The sequence below is a fragment of the Scyliorhinus canicula genome, chromosome 3 (genome assembly GCF_902713615.1).
Source record: "Scyliorhinus canicula chromosome 3, sScyCan1.1, whole genome shotgun sequence".
NCBI classification, from domain to species: domain Eukaryota; kingdom Metazoa; phylum Chordata; class Chondrichthyes; order Carcharhiniformes; family Scyliorhinidae; genus Scyliorhinus; species Scyliorhinus canicula.
In genome coordinates this window covers 272,339,303-272,362,327 of record NC_052148.1, presented here as the reverse complement: position 1 = coordinate 272,362,327, position 23,025 = coordinate 272,339,303, and the positions used below count along the sequence as shown (strand labels likewise).

General features: G+C 50.7%; 1 protein-coding gene across 1 annotated transcript; it reads right to left on the bottom strand.

The window, feature by feature from the left end:
• Positions 1-588: 588 nt before the first annotated feature.
• On the bottom strand, positions 589-22,686 carry LOC119963776 (proepiregulin-like). The gene is made up of 5 exons (XM_038793062.1): positions 22,527-22,686; positions 7,614-7,700; positions 5,698-5,821; positions 3,215-3,361; positions 589-877 (listed from the first exon to the last, which is right to left on the bottom strand). The coding sequence occupies exons 1-5, from the start codon at positions 22,567-22,569 to the stop codon at positions 739-741; spliced, it is 540 nt and encodes a 179-aa protein (XP_038648990.1). The 5' UTR covers positions 22,570-22,686; the 3' UTR covers positions 589-738.
• Positions 22,687-23,025: the final 339 nt, after the last annotated feature.

Genomic DNA, 23,025 nt, shown 5'->3' with positions numbered 1-23,025 from the left:
ATTTGTACAAAATGATATTGTGTGTTTAAAGGAGTGGGTGAGTGTTCTAATTTTAAATTTGTATTCAAATTTAAGTCCTGTAGAAAACCACCCCAAACACCAAACGCTCACATCTTGTGCACTGAAAATGGACTGGGTGTTGGGAAAAGCTTTCTCCAGAGAGATTTTTAAAACTAAATGGAGCAGTAAATTTTGACTAAATTTGCCTTGTTCAAGCACTGGCGAAAAATTGCCCAGTGTTCTTAGTGAAGAACTTTATCGAAGTCCAGACATTCACACTGGAAGTGAAATTTTATGAATATTGGGTCAGGAATGGAATGGCCTCAGCTCAATGTTCTCACACAAGTGCCCCCCCCCCCCCCCACCACACCCCTCCCCTACCCTCCCTCCAGCCCCAGGCCGTACAATAGTTCACACAAAACTTCAATCAAGAATTTCATCAGTAAGGTGCTTCATTCCAGTGAACAGACCCGAGGGAGGAGTCAACGTCTTGAGGAGAGGGAGGGAATAGACAACATTTTCCCTGAAACTCAAGGAAAAAAATGAACTTCCGCGAGAGAAATGGAAGGGGGGGGGGGGGGGGGGGGGGGAAGAAATCCAGCGAAAAATAATAGTTTTCACAATTAGTCTTTGGAAAAGAGCACAAAATACATGTGCCGCTGAAGGTGGCCCATAATATCAGCATTACTATCATAATTTAGTGCAATTACTATAAATACTTTAAATTAATGCCTATGTTTAGCAGTGCAGCACGTTCTGAAGTGTTGTGCTTGGAGGTAACGTGCTCAGCCCCAAGAACGACTCTTTCGATTCAGTTGTGGTTGGATCTTTCTCTCTCGTGTTGTATGGTTGGTGTTTGGATCTGTTCTTTCTGCATCTGAAAAGTTGTTTTAATTGTTCAGCGTTAAATATTCAGAAAGGACATTGTGCATGCAAACAATAACAGCTGCCGGGGCAGGATGCTTAACTGGGTTGATGGGGATGCCTTTGTGTAAACCTTATTACATCGTTGTTGGAGGTGGAAGAGTTTGCGAGGAATCAGTGCTAAACCTTTATGGTTTGATTGTTGGTTCTGCCTCACCTGGAGTATGGCGTTCGATCCTCGGCACTACACTTAGGGAAGGATGGCAAGGCCTTGGAGACGGTGCAGAGGAGATTTATTAGAATGCTAGCAAGGATGAGGGACTTCGGAGACTGAAGAGTCTAGGATTGTTAGAACAGAGAAGGTTACTGGGAGACTTCATTGAGATGGATACATAGGGAAGGGAGCTATGCTTCAGTTGAATAGAGTAGTGTTTAGAAGGAGAAATCAGGATGAGGACATAACCCTAAAATTAGAACCAAATCATTTTTGATGGAAATCAGGAAAGTTTTTCCATGCAGAAATATGAGGCTTTCTCCTCTAAATGTTAGGACCATTGGAGCTCCTAGACTGAGATAGATTTTTAATCACGAAGGATATCAAGGGATATGGATCAAAGGTAGTTAAAGTGGTTAGCACTGCTGCCTCACAGCTCCGGGGATCCGGGTTCAATTCCAGCCTCGGGTGACTGTCTGTGCGGAGTCTGCACTTTCTCCCCGTGTGTGCGTGGGTTTCCTCCGGGTGCTCCGGTTTCCTCCCACAGTCCAAAGACGTGCAGTTTAGGTGGATTGGCCATGATAAATGCACCTTAGTGTCTAAAAGGTTAGGTTGGTACTGTGTTATGCTTCTTCGTGTAGCATAAGCTGCTTCCTTGATGTATGCTTTGACAAAGGAAGGTCCAGACTTTGTAATGAGTTCAATATGTTTATTGAACTATTAAAACAGTTCTTAAATGTGTTTGACTCTCCTGCTAATCTAACTGTAGTAACTCAGTCTATCTAAACCAGTCTGCTCTAAGCCACGTGTTGGGTGTGATGCTTCTGATCAACCCTGGTGTACTCTCTAGTTTTGGGTCTGTGGAAAGAGGCACAGCATGTGTGCCCTGACCTTTTATATGGGTTGTGAAGTGCCCCCTTGTGGCCATGCCACCTCTGGGTGTCCTGATTACCCATTGGTTGTGTTCTGTTGTAATAACTCATTGGCTGTATGTCTGCATGTCATGACATCTCTGGTGCTCCCTCTAATGGTTACTTATATGTAGTGTATTTACATTAACCCCTTGTGTATTTACAGTGATGCATATCACCACAGTTGGGTTACGGGGATAGGGTGGAGGCTTCGGTTTAAGTAGGGGGCTCTTTCCAAGGGCTGGCGCAGACTCGATGGGCGAAATGTCCTCCTTCTGCACTGTAAATTCTATGATCTATGATCTATGAATTGAGTTGAGCTATAAATCAACAATGATCTAAATGGATGACAGGAACAAGGTTGAAGGAGTTAATGCTCTTCTCCTGTTGCTAATGCTCACAGGCCTCACACAGTTGCAATCAGCCCTCCCGGTGGGATATGCATTTAACTGGAAGTCCACATAATAGATATTTTGATTGTTTTCTTATGCATTCTCAGAATATGGGTGTCGCTGGCTAGACCAACTATTATTGCCCATCCTTATTGCCCATCCTACAACCACAGTGCTGTTAGGAGGGGAGTTCCAGGATTTCCACCCAACAATGCGATGGAACGATATATTTCCAAGTCAGGATGGTGTGTGGCTTGGAGGGAAAATTGCAAGTGGTGGTGTTCTCAGATATCTGTGGCCCTTGTCCTTCTAGGTGCTAGAGGTCAAGGATTTGGGATCTATGAGGAAAAAGTACTAAGACCCAGTCTTTCCGAACTCCGTGAGATTCAATGTAAGAGAGCCCAATAAGAATGAAATGCAAGCACCAAAAGAATTAGCTTTGCATTCCAGACTGCCAAGGTTTATGTGCAAGAAGATGTAATTAGAATAGCCATATAAAAAAGCATAGGATGGTGGCTAATAAATCCAATGGGGAATTCAGGAGAAACCTCGTTACTCAGAGAGTGCTGAGAATATGGAACTTGCTCCCACACAGAGTGGTTGGGGTGAATAACATTGATGCATTTGAGGGGGAAGTTGGGTAAACAAATGAGCGACAGAGGAAGAGGGAAGGATATGGTGATAGAGTGAGATGGAGGTGGATCGAGGCTCGTGTGGAACCAGAATAGAGCAGTTGGGCCGAATGTCATTCTACAATTCTTCCATATGCACAAATAAACAAAGCAAAGAACTGTCATGTTTTGGATTCTGAAGGCTGCCCAGTAAATAAATACCTCATGTAGACCAAGTAAGAGGCAATCAGCAGGCCCACTAACACAAGGAATGTTATAGCCACCGACAAAGCCACGTCCTCCTCGCTCAGTGGTTGCTGGACCAGTTCAAATTGCATGCACCTGACGCCGCTGAAATCTTTGGCGCATCTTAAAAAGAAATATAAGTGGAATTAATCAAGAGGTACGCACACCTGACGAGCAAGCAGCAGAAAAACACTTGGGCTCCATCCATCCGGGGCCAAGGCAGGTAGCTGCAGTTTGACTATGGTTAAGCCATGGTTTCATTCGGGGGCGAAATGGCCACCTGTTGTTTCGATGTCGGTGAGGGTTCTAATGCTTCGAGGTGGAGGCAGCAAATGTTATGATGCATCTCTGCCAGTGGAGAGCCTTGTTAGAGACGGCAGGGAAATCACAGCCCAAATCACAGCCCAAATGCCTTTGTTGCAACCGCCCTCGAATCTGGCAAGGATTTGCCATTACATCTGTTCCTCATCCTTCAACATTAGTGGCACGGGAACCTCACTGCTGTGACTGAATGAACAATACCTTATGACCCATAAAACAAGAAAACAAACCTTGTCTGTACACTTCATGTTGAAACAGTTTTGTTGGACATTTATAGCAACTTTTTTCTGTTTAAGATTTAATAGCTCATCTGCCTCCAGGTCAGCTTTGTCCATTAATGCTTCTGTGAAGTGCCATGGGGCGCTTTACTATATTAAAGGTGCAATATAAATGTAAATTGTTGTTGTTACAAATCCCCAGGTCCGTCTTTATAGTTTACATTGCTAATATAAATTTGTTCTATTGCAATTACAAATACAACAATAAATTGCAGTTATATGGCACCATTAATGCAGTAATTGGAGCTCCTCAGGAGCATTGTCAAATGAAATCTGACACAAGCCACGTGAGGAGATATTGTGAAGAAGATTTAGAATGGACTCCGGTCTGTTTCTCTCTCAGTACATGCTGCCAGAACCTGCTGGGTATTTTCAGCATTTTCTGTTTTCATTTGAGGAGATTGGGCGCGCTGACCAAAATTCTTGGTCAAAGAGGCACGACTCACAGAGTGTCCTAAAGGAAGAGAGAGGGCGAGAGATGTGGCGAGGTTTAAGCGGGGGGGGGGGGGGGGGGGGGGGGGGGGAATATCCAAAACTTGGGGTTCAGGCAGCTAAAGGCACGGCCGCCAACGATGAAGCGATTAGAATTGGGGGAAGTGCAAGAGGGCAGAATTGGAGCTGGGAAGGGATCTTGCTTGCAGGGGTGTGGGACTGGAGGGATATAAAACGAAGGTGAGAATTTCACCACCTCCCAGCAATGGTGGCGTGACAGCGCTTCAGTAACTCTGAATGCACATGTCCTCCTCAGCTTGAGTTACAAGAACTTCCCCAAAACTCAATTCCATTATGTAAACAAACTGCCTTCAGGATTTGCTATTGAACAATAAATAATAATGTAAGATCGATGTGCTGCAAAAATAAGAGCAGGATTTATGAATCTCAAACCAAGATTGAATTGCGCCTGTTTCAATCAACCCATATTCTTACCCTACTTCACCTCAAGGCTACACTCAATCACGACTGCCTCTGGGGGCTGAGAGAACATAAACAAGTGTTTCTTAATGAATACAGGACTTACTGTGAACCTATGGATGAAAAGAGTAACGTGTGCTGCGGACAAAGAGCTGATCAATACAGTAATTTATTCCAGGACAATTTGAGATGGCATCACAATAGCACACCGAGAAATATAATCTAACCTGACCAGCAAATGTCCATTTTATAGTCTGTCCAATTTTCACAGAATCACAGTGCAGCAGGAGGCCACTCGGCCCATTCGTGGCTGGACCATCTCTCCAAATGAGCAATTCATCCAGTGCCATTTCCATAACTTTTCCCCACAACCCTGCCCATTCTTCCTAATCACAGGACAGTCTGATTCCCATCTAAAAGCCTCGACTGACCCTGCCTCCACCACTCTCTCAGGCAGTGTATTCCAGATCCTAACCACTCGCTGTGTGAATACCTCCTTTCCTCTTTCTCACTTCTGCTTCTTTGGCCAAGTACTTTAACTCCGCGCCCTTCGGTTTTACTCACTGTTGACCTGAATGGAGGGTGTTAATCACGGGCAGGAATCTCCGATCCCCCAACGTGTGTCTCTCAGAGGCGTGCCGTTCTCTGGCGGCGGAATTCTCTCTTCCCGTCGCTTGTCAATGGGTTTTCCCATTGGAGCCGCCTCAGGCCACTGCTAAACCTGAGGGAAAAGGAAATCCCAACGGTCGGAGGACTCCGGCCCTGATCGCTGACTCGAGCCTGAACTGGGGCTGTGATTTTTAACCTAAAGAAACGCATGCTAACTTTGCCAATTCCAACGTTTACCCTCCCCTCCGTATTCACGTCAGCTGCACAGAATCTTTCATGTCAATCTAACAATTACTATGAGGAATTAAACAGCTTCATTGCAATTTATTTTTTTCTCACCTGCAGTAGTGTATGTTTTCATGTGGGATGAACACACAGTCTCCATTGAGACAATAACCTTCCATTGAAGGAGGACACTTTGATCTTTTCACCTCAGCTACCTGGGGAATCACAACTGGAACCTCTGTTTGGAAAATAGTCCATTTTGTCAGTGTAAGTAGCAAAGTAATACATCCTAATTATTTGAAATTAAGCAACCAGCGAAAAACATTTATTTTTTTTAAATTTAGATTACCCAATTATTTTTTCCAATTAAGGGGCAATTTAGTGTGGCCAATCCACCTACTCTGCACATTTTTGGGTTGTGGGGGCGAAACCCACGCAGACACGGGGAGAATGTGCAAACTCCACACGGACAGTGACCCAGAGCCGGGATCGAACCTGGGACCTCAGCGCCGTGAGGCGGTTGTGCTAACCACTAGGCCACCGTGCTGCCCTGAAAAACATTTATAAAGACTAGTCAAACAACACAAGTTTCATTCAGCCCCTGATATACTTTTTTTTCCCATTCAAGTTTTCTGTAGATTCAGCGGCCAATTTACATACATCAAAACCACCACAACAGCCATGAGGTAATGGCCACATAATCTGATTTAGTGATGTTGTTTGAGGGGGAAATATAATAATAATAATCGCTTATTGTCACAAGTAGGCTTCAATGAAGTTGCTGTGAAAAGCCCCTAGTCGCCACATTCCGGCACCTGTGCGAGGAGGCCGGTAGGGGAATTGAACCTGCGCTGCTGGCCTTGTTCTGCTTTACAAGCCAACTCTTTAGCCCACTGTGCTAAACCAGCCGCTGTTGCCATCACGTGAGGGGAAACCTGCCTGCTCTTCTTCAAATGAGCACTGTGAGAGCTCGGGCATACTGGGCCTTCATCTAAACATCTCATCCCAAGGCACTTCCAACAGTGCAGCACACCCTCAGCAGTGCGTTGGAAACGTCAGCCTGAGTTTTAGGTGTTCAAGTTTCTGGACTGACGTCAACCCAGAACCTTCCGCCTCTGGAGTGGGAGTACTATACACTCATCCAAGGCCGGCACCTGACATTTTTTTCTCTTTATTCTTTCATGAGATGTGGGCGTTGCTGGCTGGGCCGCCATTTGTTGCCCATCCCTAATTGTCCTTGTGCTTGCTTAGGCCATTTCAGAGGGGGGCAGTTAAGAGTCAACCACGTCGCTGTGGGTCTGGTGTCACATGTAGGCCAGACCGGGTAAGGACGGCAGATTTATTTCCTTTAAGGGGATTCATGAACTAGATGGGTTTTACAAAAATCAATTTCACAGTCAAACTACTTTCAATTCTAGATTCATCAGTTGAATTTAATTTGCACCACAAGAGATTTGAACCCCTGTCTGCAGAACATTAGCCTGGGCCCCTGGGTTACTGTCCCAGCAACATTAACACTACGTCACCATCTCTCAATTGTGGTTGGTGGAAATGGCAAAACAATGAGACAGGCCCGAGAGAGATAGCCAATGGGATTGGTCAAACAGAGCAGAGTGATTGCCAATCAGACACAGTAGAGAGATAGCCAATCAGACAGGGCAGATTCAGATAGCAAATAAAACATGGTAGATAAATAGACAATGAGTCGGGACGGAGAGATGATTGTTTTATGCCTGATCCAATTGCAAACTGTTTTCCAGAAATTGGATTCTTCTCTCAGACTATGATTCTCCCATCCCCCAGCCTCGGGTTTCTCAGACCGTGTCATTCACTGGCGGCGTGATTCTATCTTCCTGCTGCTATTCAATGGGATTTTCCATTGAATCCCCCCCATGTTGTCGGGAAATCCGTGGGTGGGGTACACTGCCGGCAGGAACAGAAAATCCCAACGGCCAGAGAATTCCGGCCTGAATTGTAAGAAATGAATGAATGAAAAATTGAGCAAGGTGTAAAATGGTGACATGGTTTACCTGTAGTGATGCATTCACTGCTGAGCTGTCCTGGGCTACATCGTGGGGTGACTGTTGCTCCGTCACAGAGGTGGTAAAGGCAAAATTCTATCCACAGAAGAGGCAAAATTGAAAAGGTCAATGGTGACGATGTCAGCGTACTTTGAGATTTTACCTGATCATTTCTTTAGCATATCTCAAAGTGCTTCATTCAGAATCATACAATACAGAAGGAGGCCATTCAACCCAACATGCCTGTTTGAGAGTGTTATCCAATAATTCTTGTATTCCCTGCCTTTTCCTCAGCTCTGCAACTTTTTCCCCTGAAATATTTATCCAGTTCCCTTTTGAAAGTTCCAATTGAATTTGCTTCCATCGTCCTCTCAGGCAGCGGCTTCCCGGTCACAACAGCTCGCTCCGTATTAACATTTCCCCCCATCTCCCACTCTGGTTCTATTGTCAATCACCAGGAAACTGTGGGACCTGAACCCAGTATCCTCTGTCTCAGGGGTGAGGGTGTGAGCCACTGGGACAGACTGATCCCGCATGGCCATGGAGGGGATGCAAATAAGTTTTAAATTTTATGAAATAATGTGAATGCCTCAGGTCTCTGTGCATTTACCGACATACAATGTAACCCTGCCCTTACCTCTTTCTTGCCCTTTGGGAGGCGAATATTTCTTTGTTCACTATCAACACCCAAGCGTTCTCTCACTTCCTTTTCCCTCTTCCCCATCTTGTCTCTCCTACCCTCACTGGCACTTCGAAATCTAGGCCCATTAGTCAACCCAGCCTGGGCCTGACAGTGATGGGGTAATGCTCTCTTGTTTATTGTTAGTATTCCTTTATATATGCTTTGTTTTAATGAATAAGTAATGTACCCAAAACAAATTTACATCTGGACAATAAATAAAGTGAACCGAATCCAATTGTAGAATTCATCATTTTGCAACAGGTTAGGAGGTGATCCACAACTTGAGCAAATATTGTCACAATTGATCATTAAAAGTTAGCACCCACAAAGGATTTCAGATTTCTGAAAGGCAAGTTTGAATAACTAGAACATAGAACATTACAGCGCAGTACGGGCCCTTCGGCCCTCGATGTTGCGCCGACCTGTGAAACCATCTGAAGCCTATCTGACCTACACTATTCCATTTTCATCCATATGTCTATCCAGTGACCACTTAAATGCCCTTAAAGTTGGCGAGTCTACTACTGTTGCAGGCAGGGCGTTCCACACCCCTACTACTCTCTGAGTAAAGAAACTGCCTCTGACATCTGTCCTATATCTACCACCCCTCAATTTAAAGCTATGTCCCTCGTGTTGGTCATCACCATCCGAGGAAAGAGACTCTCACTGTCCACCCTATCTAACCCTCTGACTATCTTATATGTCTCTATTAAGTCACCTCTCAGCCTTCTCCTCTCTAACGAAAACAACCTCAAGTCCCTGAGCCTTTCCTCGTAAGACCTTCCCTCCATACCAGGCAACATCCTAGTAAATCTCCTCTGAACCCTTTCCAAAGCTTCCACATCCTTCCTATAATGTGGTGACCAGAACTGCACGCAGTACTCCAGGAGTGGCCGCAAAGAGATAGATCTGCAATGCAAAATTCAACAGGCTGGATGTAGCTGTAATATTACCAGAGCGTTAACTACGCATGTGAGTCGATGACATAAATGGCATCTCACCATTACCTTCCCCGGTACTTTTAAGAACCTCTCTTGCTCATTAAATTGCCCTTTATACTCGCCGCAGAAAGTTATGCCTGATTGTTAAGAGTACAAATACCATTAAAATAATGGGATCGGTGTTGATACAATGCCAGTCAACCTCTGGTAAATGAGTACAAGCGCGATTACAGGTTATGGTGCTTAGGCTGTTCAGCAGAATAGCATTGTGCAAGTTTCCAACACAGGAGAGGTGTTGGGGAGGACGGAGGAGTTAATACCCTGTTGGTGGGTGGGAGGTCAATAGTGGTTAAGCCTAGCCCACTCCGAGTTCATATCAGAAATTCCAGCAGTGCCTGGTTTTTCTGACCAATTCCAAATTACACTCTCAGTGGCCACGGACATCTACTAGTTGCATTTACTGGAGGTCAGTACATGGACACAGCTGGAACTGTGGCTATCAATTCCACCACACAGGCATCACCAACACTTACCAGCCCTAAAATGATACAAAATCTGGCACCGGCATTAACTCCCCACGGAAACCTGCCCCCCCCCCCCCCCCCCCCCCCCCCGCCCCCCCAACCCCCCCCTCCCCCCCCCATACACCATACAGACCTTCGTCTAACTTCCTCCCAACCCATCAGAACCCTCTAAGTGTGACACCTTCTAAAAGCTCAGCATGTCCCAAAGCATCTTACAGCGAATGAAATACTTTTGAAGTCCAGTTACTGTTGTAATGCAGCAAATGTGCGACATCAAGCTCCCACAAACAATAATGTGATAACCTCTTTTATTACAAAAGCAAATTACTGCGGATGCTGCAATCTGAAACAAAACAGTAATACTGGACAATCTCAGCAGGTTCGACAGCGACTGTGGAGACAGAAGGAGTCTTCGCTCTCTCTCAAACGCTGTCAGGTCTGCTGATATTGTCCAGTATTTTCTGATTCTGTTTCAACCTCCTGTATTGTAGGTTTTAAGAGATGGTTATTGGCCGAGACAAAAGGACTAACTCCCCAGAGTGTTCATTTAATGTCTCATCCAAAATGTGGAATATAAACGGTGAAACTCCCGCTCGGTTCTGCTCCCACATGCAGCACTCCCTCAGCACTGACCCTCTGACAGTGCAGCACTCCCTCAGTACTGACCCTCTGACAGTGCGCATCCCTCAGTACTGACCCTCTGACAGTGCAGCACTTCCCTCAGTACTGATCCTCTGGCAGTGCAGCACTCCCTCAGTAACTGACCCTCTGACAGTGCGGCACTCCTCTCAGTACTGACCCTCTGACAGTGCAGCACTCCCTCAGTACTGACCCTCTGACAGTGCAGCACTCCCTCAGTACTGACCCTCTGACAGTGCAGCCCTCCCTCAGTACTGACCCTCTGACAGTGCGCACTCCCTCAGTACTGACCCTCTGGCAGTGCGGCGCTCCCTCAGTACTGACCCTCTGACAGTGCAGCACTCTCTCAGTACTGACCCTCTGACAGTACAGCACTCTCTCAGTACTGACCCTCTGACAGTGCAGCACTCTCTCAGTACTGACCCTCTGACAGTGTGGCACTCCCTCAGTACTGACCCTCTGACAGTGCAGCACTCCCTCAGTACTGACCCTCTGACAGTGCAGCACTCTCTCAGAACTGACCCTCTGACAGTGCAGCACCCTCTCAGTACTGACCCTCTGACAGTGCAGCACTCCCTGAGTACTGACCCTCTGACAGTGCAGCACTCCCTCAGTACTGACCCTCTGACAGTGCAGCACTCTCTCAGTACTGACCCTCTGACAGTGCGGCACTCCCTCAGTACTGACCCTCTGACAGTACAGCACTCCCTCAGTACTGACCCTCTGACAGTACAGCACTCTCTCAGTACTGACCCTCTGACAGTGCGGCACTCCCTCAGTATGTACAAACATACAAAATGGGAGCAGACGTGGACCATTCAGCCCATCGAGCCTCCGTACCATTCAATAAGACCATGGATGATCTGTTTGTGTTGAGTTCCACATTTTGTATCTTCCCTGATAAAAAGAATCTATCATTCCACCTTCAAAATATTCAGTGACTCCGCCTCCACCGCCTGGTGAGTCAGAGCGTTTCAAATTCTCACAACCCTCTGAGAGGAGACATTCTCCACATTGCTGTCCTCAGAGGGCAACCCTTCATTGGAAATCTGTGCCCCCTAGTCCTGGACTCCCAACAGGAGGAAACATTCTTTCCATGTCCACCTTGTCAATACCATCCAGCATCCTCTAAACTTCAATCAGGTCACCCGTCACTCTTCAAAACTCCAGCGGGAAGAAGCCCAGTCTATCCAACCTTTCCTCATTAGACAACCCGCCCATTCCGGGTATCAACCTGCTACAAATCCTGTGAATCGCCTCCAAAGCATTTACATCTTTGTCCCTCAGGTACGGATGGCTTTAGCTTCAGTGCCTCTTCAGTTAACCAACCCGTGAGCACTCAGTGTGAAGAACAGCCATTCCAACAGGTGATATCAGTCTGTGATTTGAAGAGGCCGACAGCAAAAAAAATTATGGACTGTATTCTCCGATTGCCGATGCCACAATCGCATTCGGCCAGTGGGCAGGGAATCCCTTATGATGCTGAAATCAGGGCGGCGCACATTTTCGGATGCTCCGCCCCCTACAAAACGGCGTTTATTGGCGAGTACGCCGCATGCCATAGGGATGTCCTCAGGATGTCACCTGAAGGCCCTCCCCCAATGATCCCCCACTGATGCTCCTCCCCCGATGCTCCGCCCCTGATGGGCCGACTTCCCAATAGTGTGGCTCATTTCTGGTCTGAGGTTCCAACAACCCCACGTGGTGGCTGCGGACCGTGTCCAGCACCGCCACGGTCAGGGGCGGGGGGGGGGGGGGGGGGGGGGTGCCGTTCTGTTGGCCGAGGGGGGGGAGCGTCGGCAGGGTCTGGCAGACTGGGTCCACGTGCGCCTGGCGCGATGTTATATGGCGCGACAGTTGCAGGTCGCCGCCGTGCGCCTGTGCGGCCACGGACCCGGCTATTCTCCGGACGTATCTGTGTGTAAAGCCGAGGGTTTCACGTGGCGCGGCTGCTAGTCCCACACCGGGCGGAGTGGGGGCAGCACCGACATTATGGTCCTAATACTAGACACATGGGGTGGGATTCTCCGACCCCTCCGCCAGGCCGGAAATCGCCAGGGGGGGCGGCCTGAATCCCGTCCTGCCGGCTACTGAATTCTCCGGCACTGGGGTTTTGGCATGGGCCGGAATTGCGCCGGTTGGCGGCCGCTAGCAGCGGCCCCCCTCCGGCGATTCTCCAGCCCGCGATGGGCCGAGCGGCCACCCATTTTAGGCCGGTCCCGCCTGCGTAAATTAGATCTGGTACTTACCGGCGGGACCTGGGTGGCTTACGGGGTCCTGGGGGGGGAGGGGGGGGATCTGGCCTCGGGGGGGGGGGGGGGGGTGCCCCCATGGTGGCTTTGCCCGCGATGGGAGCCCAGTGAACCGCCGGCAGGCCTGTGCCGTTGGAGGCACTCTTTCCCTCCTCGCCGGCTTCTGTGGACCTCCGTCATGGCCGGAGCGGAGACGAACCCACCCTGGGCATGCGTTGGGATGACGCTAGCACACGCTGGTGTTCCCGCACATTTGCCAACTCACGCGGCCGGCGGAGGTCCTTCGGCGCCAGTTAGCGCAGCGCCAAGCCCCTTCCTCGGCAGTTATCACAGCGCCAAGCCCCTTCCTCGGCAGTTATCACAGCGCCAAGCCCCTTCCTCGGCAGTTAGAGCGGCGCCAAGCCCCTCCCTCGGCAGTTAGCACAGCGCCAAGCCCCTTCCTCGGCAGTTTGTGCAGCGCCAAGCCCCTTCCTCGGCAGTTGGTGCAGCGCCAAGCCCCTTCCTCGGCAGTTGGTGCAGCGCCAAGCCCCTTCCTCGGCAGTTAGCACAGCGCCAAGCCCCTTCCTTGGCAGTTAGCACAGCGCCAAGCCCCTTCCTCGGCAGTTGGTGCGGTGCCAAGCCCCTTCCTTGGCAGTTAGCACAGCGCCAAGCCCCTTCCTCGGCAGTTGGTGCAGCACCAAGCCCCTTCCTCGGCAGTTAGCGCAGCGCCAAGCCCCTTCCTCGGCAGTTAGCGCAGCGCCAAGCCCCTTCCTTGGCAGTTGGTGCGGTGCCAAGCCCCTTCCTCGGCAGTTGGCACAGCGCCAAGCCCCTTCCTCGGCAGTTTGTGCAGCGCCAAGCCCCTTCCTTGGCAGTTGGCACAGCGCCAAGCCCCTTCCTCGGCAGTTGGTGCAGCGCCAAGCCCCTTCCTCGGCAGTTGGCACAGCGCCAAGCCCCTTCCTCGGCAGTTGGTGCAGCGCCAAGCCCCTTCCTCGGCAGTTGGCACAGCGCCAAGCCCCTTCCTCGGCAGTTGGCACAGCGCCAAGCCCCTTCCTCGGCAGTTGGCACAGCGCCAAGCCCCTTCCTTGGCAGTTAGCACAGCGCCAAGCCCCTTCCCCGGCAGTTAGCACAGCGCCAAGCCCCTTCCTCGGCAGTTGGTGCAGCGCCAAGCCCCTTCCTCGGCAGTTGGTGCAGCGCCAAGCCCCTCCCTCGGCAGTTAGTGCGGCGCCAAGCCCCTTCCTCGGCAGTTAGTGCGGCGCCAAGCCCCTTCCTCGGCAGTTGGTGCAGCGCCAAGCCCGCGAGCGCCGGCCTAGCCCCTGAAGGTGCCCAACGCCGGAGTGGTTCACGCTACTCCTCGGCGCCGGGAACGCCGCTCCGCCGGGTAGGGGAGAATCCCGCCCATGGTCCGGACATAACCTCAAAATCGGACAATCCAGCCCGATAGTTTAGAACTTCTAATATGTTGCAGTGCAGAAAATGACCATTCAGCCTGACTGTAGGTGGCAGTGTTTATGCTTCACTTGATCCTCCTTCTGTAGTGTTTAATTGTTTGATCAATCTGTCTTTGATTGTGTCAGTCAATTCACTGATCTATGTAACTGTAATTAATCATGTAAGCCTGTGGGTGGAGCTAGAGAGAAAAACTGTGTCAGTTCCAGGGGATGACCTGAGTTCTGGCTGACGCCATGGGCAGGGGTTACGGTGCCCCCCACAACCCCCCCCCCCCCCCCCCCCCCCCACCGACCAGACATTTCCGCTCAAGGTCAACGAACCTTTCAATAGCTGGTCTGATTTCCCACGGTGATTGCAGCAGGGGCCGGGACCCAAATATCTACCCCCATGTGTAGAAAACCCTGTAAGTTCTGGGATATTTGAAAGTATTATAAATAGAACAGTCATAGATATGGAACGAGTGTCATCTCTGCAGTGCGCTGAGATAAATCAGACATAAGATATGCAATAAACTATCAGATATGTAACTAATCTGATTCTACATCTCACCCAATATACATATCATCTACTCCCGTCTCTCTCAGGCCTTTATCTACTCCTTACATATGTCTCTGTTAATGAAAATGGATAATTTCTGCAAAATTTGGAAACGGTGGCTTAATTCAAAACTTTGGGTGGCATGTTGCCTCCCTCTGCACTCCCCCCACCTTCCCCCCACCTTCCCCCCCCCCACTCTCCCCCCCATCCTCACTCTTCCCCCCACCCTCACTCTCCCCCCCACCCTCACTCTCCCCCCCCCCCCCCCCAACACCTTCGCTCCCACGGTATGTTTCCTTACGGTGGAGATAGCTCATTATTGGTTGCCGGACAGACCTTGCCATCGTCTGCGCCATTTTGCATGGCTCGCCCATCCAGGTGCCGGGAAACCCCCATGGCGGGGGGGGGTCACCTTCGGCGGGACCAGAAGATGCCATCAGGGCGGGGGGGGGGGGGGGGGGGGCGGGGGCAGCCAGGAAATGTAGCCCATGATCTCTTTTTTGTTGTTGAAAATAATTCCTTGTCATGTAGGCACATGTATGTTGTAATAATTGGCAATGACTCTCTTTCAGTTCAACCGTATGTCATCCGTCTGCATAGCTGAAGCCGGTACGTAGTTTAGTGTGGGCGTGTTCCTGCATTCCTCAAACACATCACAGCAGGAAAAGTGAAGTATCTCATTCTGTAGCTTATCACACTTCGCAACGAGATCACTGCTACATTGATTAGGGTCATTGAAACCCGTGTCAAAGCTGGGGCTTCTGTTTTCGGACCTCTAACTCATCCTGCTCAGATGTGTACAGGTACATCCTCTTCCCTGGAAGATTTCATTTACAATCATCATAGAGTCACCTCACACAGCAGGAGGCCATTTGGTCCATTATTCATGTGCTGCTTCTTTAAAAGAGTGACCCAATTAATCCCATCCCATACGCCCTTTACCTTTGGACCTGCAAATCTTTCCTTTTCAAATATTTATCCAGTTCCCTGTTGAAAGTTTCTATTGAATCTGCTTCCACCGCCCTTTCACGCAGGACTTTCCAGACGACAGCAATGCCCTCATCAAAATCCTCCCCATTTCCATCACACTTCCTTTCTCTCAAATCCGGGTCCTCTGGTTTGCAGCCTTCCTGACGATGCATCAGTTTCTTCCCATCCAACCTATTCAAACATCTCCTTCTCCACCCTCAGAGCAAACCCAGGACTGGATTCTCTGTCTAGAATCGCGCAACACGATTGGGCGGAGAATTGTGCGTGAGCCGAAAATCGTGGCCGGAATGCCAAGCTCCGGGGCCTCGACAGCGGCGTCAATGCGTTCTATTCTGCACGTACAGTAAACGCCATTGGCGATTTGTTAAGAGGCCCGGTATTCTCCGGGCTCCCACGAAGCCAGGAGGAATTACCGGCGGCGAGTTTCACTTGTGGTTTTAAGAAATCAGGAAACAGGCACCGTGGCTGCTGAGGGCGAGAGAGGAGGTGGAATGTTCCTAATGGTATGCTCGGGCCGGGGGGGGGGGCGGAATAGCGGGGGGGGGGGGGGAACCCTACTGACCACCCATTGTGATCCATGGTTGTGTAGAGTGACACCGGCCATATGGGTGCACCACCCCCCCCCCATCATCCCCACACTCCCCCCCCCCCTCCATCCGACCAAATAACTCCACCCCCCCCACCCTCCACAACCAGGTGCCACCTGCCAGCGGGGCATCATGCAGCCAACTCAAGGGCAACGCCCACAGTAGCCCCAATGGAGGGTGTCGGACGGGTATCGCAGAGCGTACCTTTGGCATGGGTACGGTCAGCCTCTCGGTAGCCCTGCCAGCAGGGAAGAGGGTTGTGACCAGAGGACCAGGCGGTGCTGGGTACCGACGGGACCGGGGGCGGGGGGGGGGGGGGGGGGGGGGGGGGGGGGGGGGGGTGTAGAGGACAAGTGGGGTCAAGGTCTGTATTGCAGGCCAGGACCACCATGTAGCCCAGTGGACCTGGTCAGGCACAGGGGTACGCACCGTGCTAAGATGTCTGCCTTTCACCCCATGCAGCCAATGGACTTGGGAATCCAGCCAGGAATGGTGACCTTCATCCTGTCCAGGCCGCCGCAGCCCTGGGGGATGCACTGTACAAACTGGAGCTGTTCAGGGAGGACCCTGAAGCTGGAGGGCCTGCCCCAGAGGAACAGGAGCCAGCCGCATCTTTCTGCACTGTTGTCCAGTCCTGTCAGTGGGACACACGGCGCTCAGGGCCTCTGCCACCTGCGCCCAGACCCGGTGGACGGCGGCGCTTGGCCGCCCCCTTCTCACCCTGTTCCCCAGAGTGGCCCTCCTCTCCTTCACGGCGTCCAGCAGGGTCTCCAGCTCTGCGTCCACAAACCGGGACGCCACTGTCTGTGCTGCCATCTTGTTGTCTGGGATGTGTGTGTGTGTGTGGGGAGCGGAGTCGCTGATACGCGGCTGCACCTTGTCAGCCTCTCGAGTGGCAATCCCGACCCCGGCGAATCGGATTTTCATTGAAATCTATCTTGTGTCATGTGGCACTGGTGCGAGCCCATTCACGGATCGTGAATTGCTCTGGGACCAACGCCAATTTTGCTGTCGCAGAAGTCCGCCCACTGATTCAGTTTCGTGTCAACACTTAGGGCTGGTTTCTCCCGCCCACCCATTACAGGAACTCCATTGACCTTAGGCGGGATTTTCCGGACAAGGCCGGAGAATCCCGCCCTTAATTTCTGAAACGGAGGAGCCTGCCCTCGGTTTCTCCACTTAACTGAAGTCACGCAACCCTGGAATCAGTAAAAGGCAGAATTGGGGAAGTGCAACAACCAATGGGGGAAGATCATCAACCAAAAGGACAATTAGGGAAAGGCAACAGAGGCTTTTAACATGATGAAAGGTTTCAGCAGGATCGATGTGGAGAAGATATTTCCAATTGTTGGGGAGGCCAATCATTAATAAATCCACTGGGAGAAATCTCTTCACCCAAGAATAGTGCACCCTCCCTTCCGTAGGAAGTAGCAGAGGTGAATATAGATTGATTTAAGGGTAGATAAGCAGATGAAGGAGAAAGGAGCCACTGACAGGCACAATGGAGTTGGGCGCGAGAAGGTTCGTCTGGAGTTTAAACACCAGGACTGACCAGTTGGGCTGAATGGCCTGTTTCTGTGCTATAATTCCAGTAAATCTCCTCTGCACCCTCTCTCGTGTAATCACTTCATATCTGGCAACCAGAACTGCACAGCACTCCAGCTGTCGCCTGACAAGCGTTTTATACAGCTTCAGCATAACCAACCTGCTCTTATATTCTCTGCCTTGGCTAATAATGGCAAGTATCCCATATGCCGACTTAACCACCTTATCAACCGACCCTGCTGCCTTTGGAGATCTGTGAACCTACACACCAAGGTCCCTCTGATCCTCTGTACTTCCTCGGGTCCGACCAATCAGTGTATATTCCCTTTCCCTCGTTAGTCCTCCCAAAATGCATCACCTCACACTTTCCAGGGTTAAATTCCATTTGTCACTGATCTACCCATTGAACCATTTCCATCGCCCTGTAATCTAACGCTTTCCTCCTCACGATTTATCACATCACCAATTCTTGCATCATCTGTGAACTTACTGATCATAGTCCCCTACATTCACGTCTAGATCATTAATGTACATCACAAAGGGAGCCAGCAGCAATCCCTGCCGAACACCACTGGGCATAGGCTTCCATTCACAAAAACAACCTTCCACCATCACCCCGCTGCCCCCTGCCACAAAGCCAATTTTGGATCCAATTTGCCAAATTTCTCTGGATGCCATGGGCTCTTATTTTCGTGATCAATCTGTGTCAGCCAGCAAGGGGAGTCTCCATGTTGCGCGCGCGTTGCTTCCTGACCTGCCTCAGCAGCGCCCACCACTCCTGGTGAGGCTGCAGAGCCCTCGGTCATTCTGAATTGGCTGGCAGCATGGAGTGCCCCCCCCCCCCCCCGCCCTTCCCGCCACCCTTTAACAGGATCATAAGTGCCAAGATCATGCTGTCGGTTTCACTGGTTGTGGTGGTATGATTAGCATAGCTGCCTGCCATTGGTGCAGAACACCGGCTTACCATTGGCCCTGGTCGGTCATGTGCCTCTCGACCGATTGGTTGAGACCAGTCATGTGACGGCTCCCCGATTGGTCGAGAGGCTGAGTTAACCCCGCCTCGAGGGTGGGGTATAAATACCCAGTACTCCCGGCTGTCGTCCTTATACTGTAATCGACCGCAGGGCTAACATCTAGCTGATTAAAGCCATACTTTTGTCCAGCAACTCGTCTCGCGTTCAATTGATGATACATCACTGGTCCAAAGTGCGGACTCAGGACCCCAAACCCCTGACCTCTGCATCCTGAAGCCCAGGGGAACATCCAGCACAGTGGCCTTTCCATAGAGTCAGCAAATGTCCGAGATCTATCATGCTTCAAGCAAAGACAGAGGCAGGAGAGGGAGCTCGGCAGGGGAGGGAAGAATAAAGGGAAGGCCTGTGGTAGAGTGATGACAGGAGAGGTTAAGAGACAGAGGCGATGGTAATCAAGGTGGCGATGAGGAGGGGGTATAAATGGGGACAGCAGAGTCATCAACAGCTGCTGACTGAAACAATCGGAGTGGTGATTATTGATCTGCAATTGTTGAACTAATATTGAGTCACTGAAGCTGTAAAGAACCTAATTAAAGGTGAAATGTTTCTCGAATTTCGATTGAAGACAGAGATTAGATTGGGCAATTGAATGAACAAATAGACAAACAGATTGCACAATTGAATAGGCAAATGAGTCATGCAATTGAACGTCAATGGAAATTGAACATATGGAAGATGTCTATTCAATTGTGATGTAATTGCATATTGCTGTACAAGGTGCACCATAAATCTGCATGATCTGCATTAGCCAACAGAGAGAGAGAGTTGAAAAAAGATCTGGGCAAAATAATAGACTATTATGGGGCTTTAACAAAGAGCCAGCCAGATTGGAAACGTTTGCTCCCTTCTCTCTCCTCAGACGCTGTCAGACCTGTTGACATTGTCCAGTATTTTCTATTTTTGTTACAACAGACATATCGGACATATCGTTGTTTTCACAAATGGCTGAAACAGTTTAAGAAGTTAGTGCGGCCCTGGGGTGTTTAGCACAGCACAGTACGAGTCGACAATCAGTTCTGCTGGGGCTTTACACTGTATGGGTCAGAGCATTATTGGTGACCGTGTTCAGAGCTGACCTCCATTTCAAAAGCTGGTGAGTACAGAAACAAGCAACAACTCCAGAGACGAGGCTGTCAGGAAAGATGACAAATTCTCACATTTTTCACACTCTCAAAGAGGAGCACTTATCAGCATTTACAAAATGTTAAATAAAATAAACCCAGACTACTACTTCAAACAGAAAAGAACAAGAGTTGGCGAAAGGTCATCGATCTGAAACCCCCACAGACAGAATTTTCAAAACCATGGGCGGGATTCTCGGACCCCCCCCCCACCGCAGTCGCCATGGTGACAGCCATGGCTGAGGGTCTTGGTAGGATGTCCGACTCACTGGGGATGTGCCCCAGTACCAGGCTGACCTCGATGAGATTCGCAGGAAATGTCCCACCCCCAGGTGGCTGAGACGCTGCAGAGCAGGTCCCAGTCACTGAGGAGCATCGCCGGGGGCGTCGACACCATGGTGCGGACCATGGGGACCCGCCAGGGCTGGAACATCCAGATGATGCAGGAGAGCCGGGGCATGAACAGGCTGCCCTTCCATCGCAAGGTGATCCCAGGGCCCTGTGGGCACGGACCGGGAGGAGGAGGCTCTGGGTGCCAAACCCAGACCCGTCCCACGGAGTGGCAAGGGTGGGCACCACCTCCCCCGGGTTCCACCCCTCTGATGAGGCCGTATCTCGCAGTCAGCACACGGGACACGGTGGCAGGGCTGTGCATGTGCTGCCGATAAGTGAGCCGGTGCCCCTCCAGCCCCAGACCCCCCCCCCCCCCCCCTCCCCGAGGACTCCCGCCAGGGGCACCGAAGGCCACGGGACGAGGTAAGCAGCTGGCAGCCTCCACCTCTGATGTGCATCCTGGGGAGACGCCGAGATGTGGCGGTAGAGCTAGGAGGGCCAAGCACATCGAGGACCATTGAAGGCACCAGGAGAGGGGGGAGGGGTTGGGGGTGTAGGTAGGGGGTGAGGAGGGGGTTGGGATGGTGGGGGGGGAGGGGGGGGCACTATCGGGAGTGGGGTTTGCACAGCACCTTTTGCAAAACCATTATGATGCTTCTGTCACTTCCTTCGGCAATGCGGGCTGACCCCCGTACCCTTTGCCCACATTCCCAGCGCACACCCACCCCATGGTAATCCAGGGACCCAGCAGCACACACCCACCCCATGGTAATCCAGGGGATAAGCAGCACACACCCACCCCATGGTAATCCAGGGGCCTAGCAGCGCACACCCACCCCATGGTAATCCAGGGGCCTAGCAGCGCACACCCACCCCATGGTAATCCAGGGACCCAGCAGCACACACCCACCCCATGGTAATCCAGGGGATAAGCAGCACACACCCACCCCATGGTAATCCAGGGGATAAGCAGCACACACCCACCCCATGGTAATCCAGGGACCCAGCAGCACACACCCACCCCATGGTAATCCAGGGGCCGAGCAGCACACACCCACCCCATGGTAATCCAGGGACCCAGCAGCACACACCCACCCCATGGTAATCCAGGGGCCCTGCAGCACACACCCACCCCATGGTAATCCAGGGACCCAGCAGCGCACACCCACCCCAAGGTAATCCAGGGGCCGAGCAGCACACACCCACCCCATGGTAATCCAGGGGCCCAGCAGCACACACCCACCCCATGGTAATCCAGGGGCCCTGCAGCACACACCCACCCCATGGTAATCCAGGGGCCCTGCAGCGCACACCCACCCCATGGTAATCCAGGGGCCGAGCAGCGCACACCCACCCCATGGTAATCCAGGGGCCCTGCAGCACACACCCACCCCATGGTAATCCAGGGACCCAGCAGCACACACCCACCCCATGGTAATCCAGGGGCCCTGCAACACACACCCACCCCATGGTAATCCAGGGACCCAGCAGCACACACCCACCCCATGGTAATCCAGGGGCCCTGCAACACACACCCACCCCATGGTAATCCAGGGGATAAGCAGCACACACCCACCCCATGGTAATCCAGGGACCTAGCAGCACACACCCACCCCATGGTAATCCAGGGGCCCAGCAGCACACACCCACCCCATGGTAATCCAGGGACCCAGGCTAATGATCTGGAGACACGGCTTCATAATTCCAATTGAAAACTAGTTTTCGCAACCGTGACTATGAAACTAAAACCCACCTTTGAGGATGAAGAATTTATGTATACAGTATTCTGCATTCAGTAGGTGAGTACATGCTGTAACTTGTAGAGAGTTGCGATCACCCATCAATACATTCTCTTGGTATGAAATGTGGGGGTCACATCACTACAGTAATCCCATCCCAACCGACCTGATGCCTTGCAATAAAAGACACTCTTGCGCGAACCCATCTAATTTAACAATTCCAATAAAAACATTCATCTGAATAGTCGAGAAGGCAGGAGATTTCCGATTGATATTTAGTGCAGGGAAATCGAAAGCAACTTCAGAGTTTGAATGTGAAGACACCCAGCCGACAGGCGGTTTTCATTCGGAATTTAAACTCCCGTCTTTGATGTCCCTGCTGTGATTCTCCGTCCACTAGTTTAACACAACTCGGAACTAAAATTTAACCCCCTTTGATTTTTCGATGAAGTTGCCAGTGAAATTGGCCAAGGAAGTTACAGACATAGGCTGAGGCAGGTACGTACAAGTAACGTCAACACCCTTTCTACAAAGGTTCATCAAAACAGTTTCAGCTCATGGCACTCTTACCTAGGAGAAGGAGACGCGTCCATTCTGTACCGATCCTGGCCATATCTCAGGGGTAAAGTAGGATAGCACTGGCAAATTCAGGATTTCTCCCGGGTCACAACTGTATCCAGGAAGTATGTTCCCTCTTTGAATCTGGAACTGAAAGAGTTCTAATTGTCCTTCCCACTTGTTTGTACAGGTATTTATCGGATAACTCAGACCGGAAATTGCTACATCAGGAACAAGAGAAAATACTTACACTAATGATATTCATCGATGTGCTATGGAAATTGCTTATTTCCTACAAATGTTTTCCAGCAACATGTGTCAGTGTCTAACATCCTCCAAAACAAGGAGCGTTTGAAAGAACAATGTTGCGTGGGATTTTCCGTTCCTGAGACTGAGGGCGGGATTCTCCAATAATGGGGCTGTGTCCCCACGCCGGCGAGAAAAGCGGCGCCAACCACTCCGGCGTCAACAGTCCCCGAAGGTGAGGAACTCTCCCCCTCCTAGGGGGCTA

What these genes read in the sequence shown, in the direction of transcription:
- LOC119963776 (XM_038793062.1), bottom strand. Translation starts at nt 22,569, where the DNA reads ATGGCCAGGATCGGTACAGAATGGACGCGTCTCCTTCTCCTAG. An exon ending in GACGCGTCTCCTTCTCCTAG is followed by an intron (nt 7,701 to 22,526) that starts GTAAGAGTGCCA and finishes TTCTGTGGATAG; the next exon opens with AATTTTGCCTTTACCACCTC. An exon ending in TCTTACTTGGTCTACATGAG is followed by an intron (nt 878 to 3,214) that starts GTATTTATTTAC and finishes ACAACTTTTCAG; the next exon opens with ATGCAGAAAGAACAGATCCA.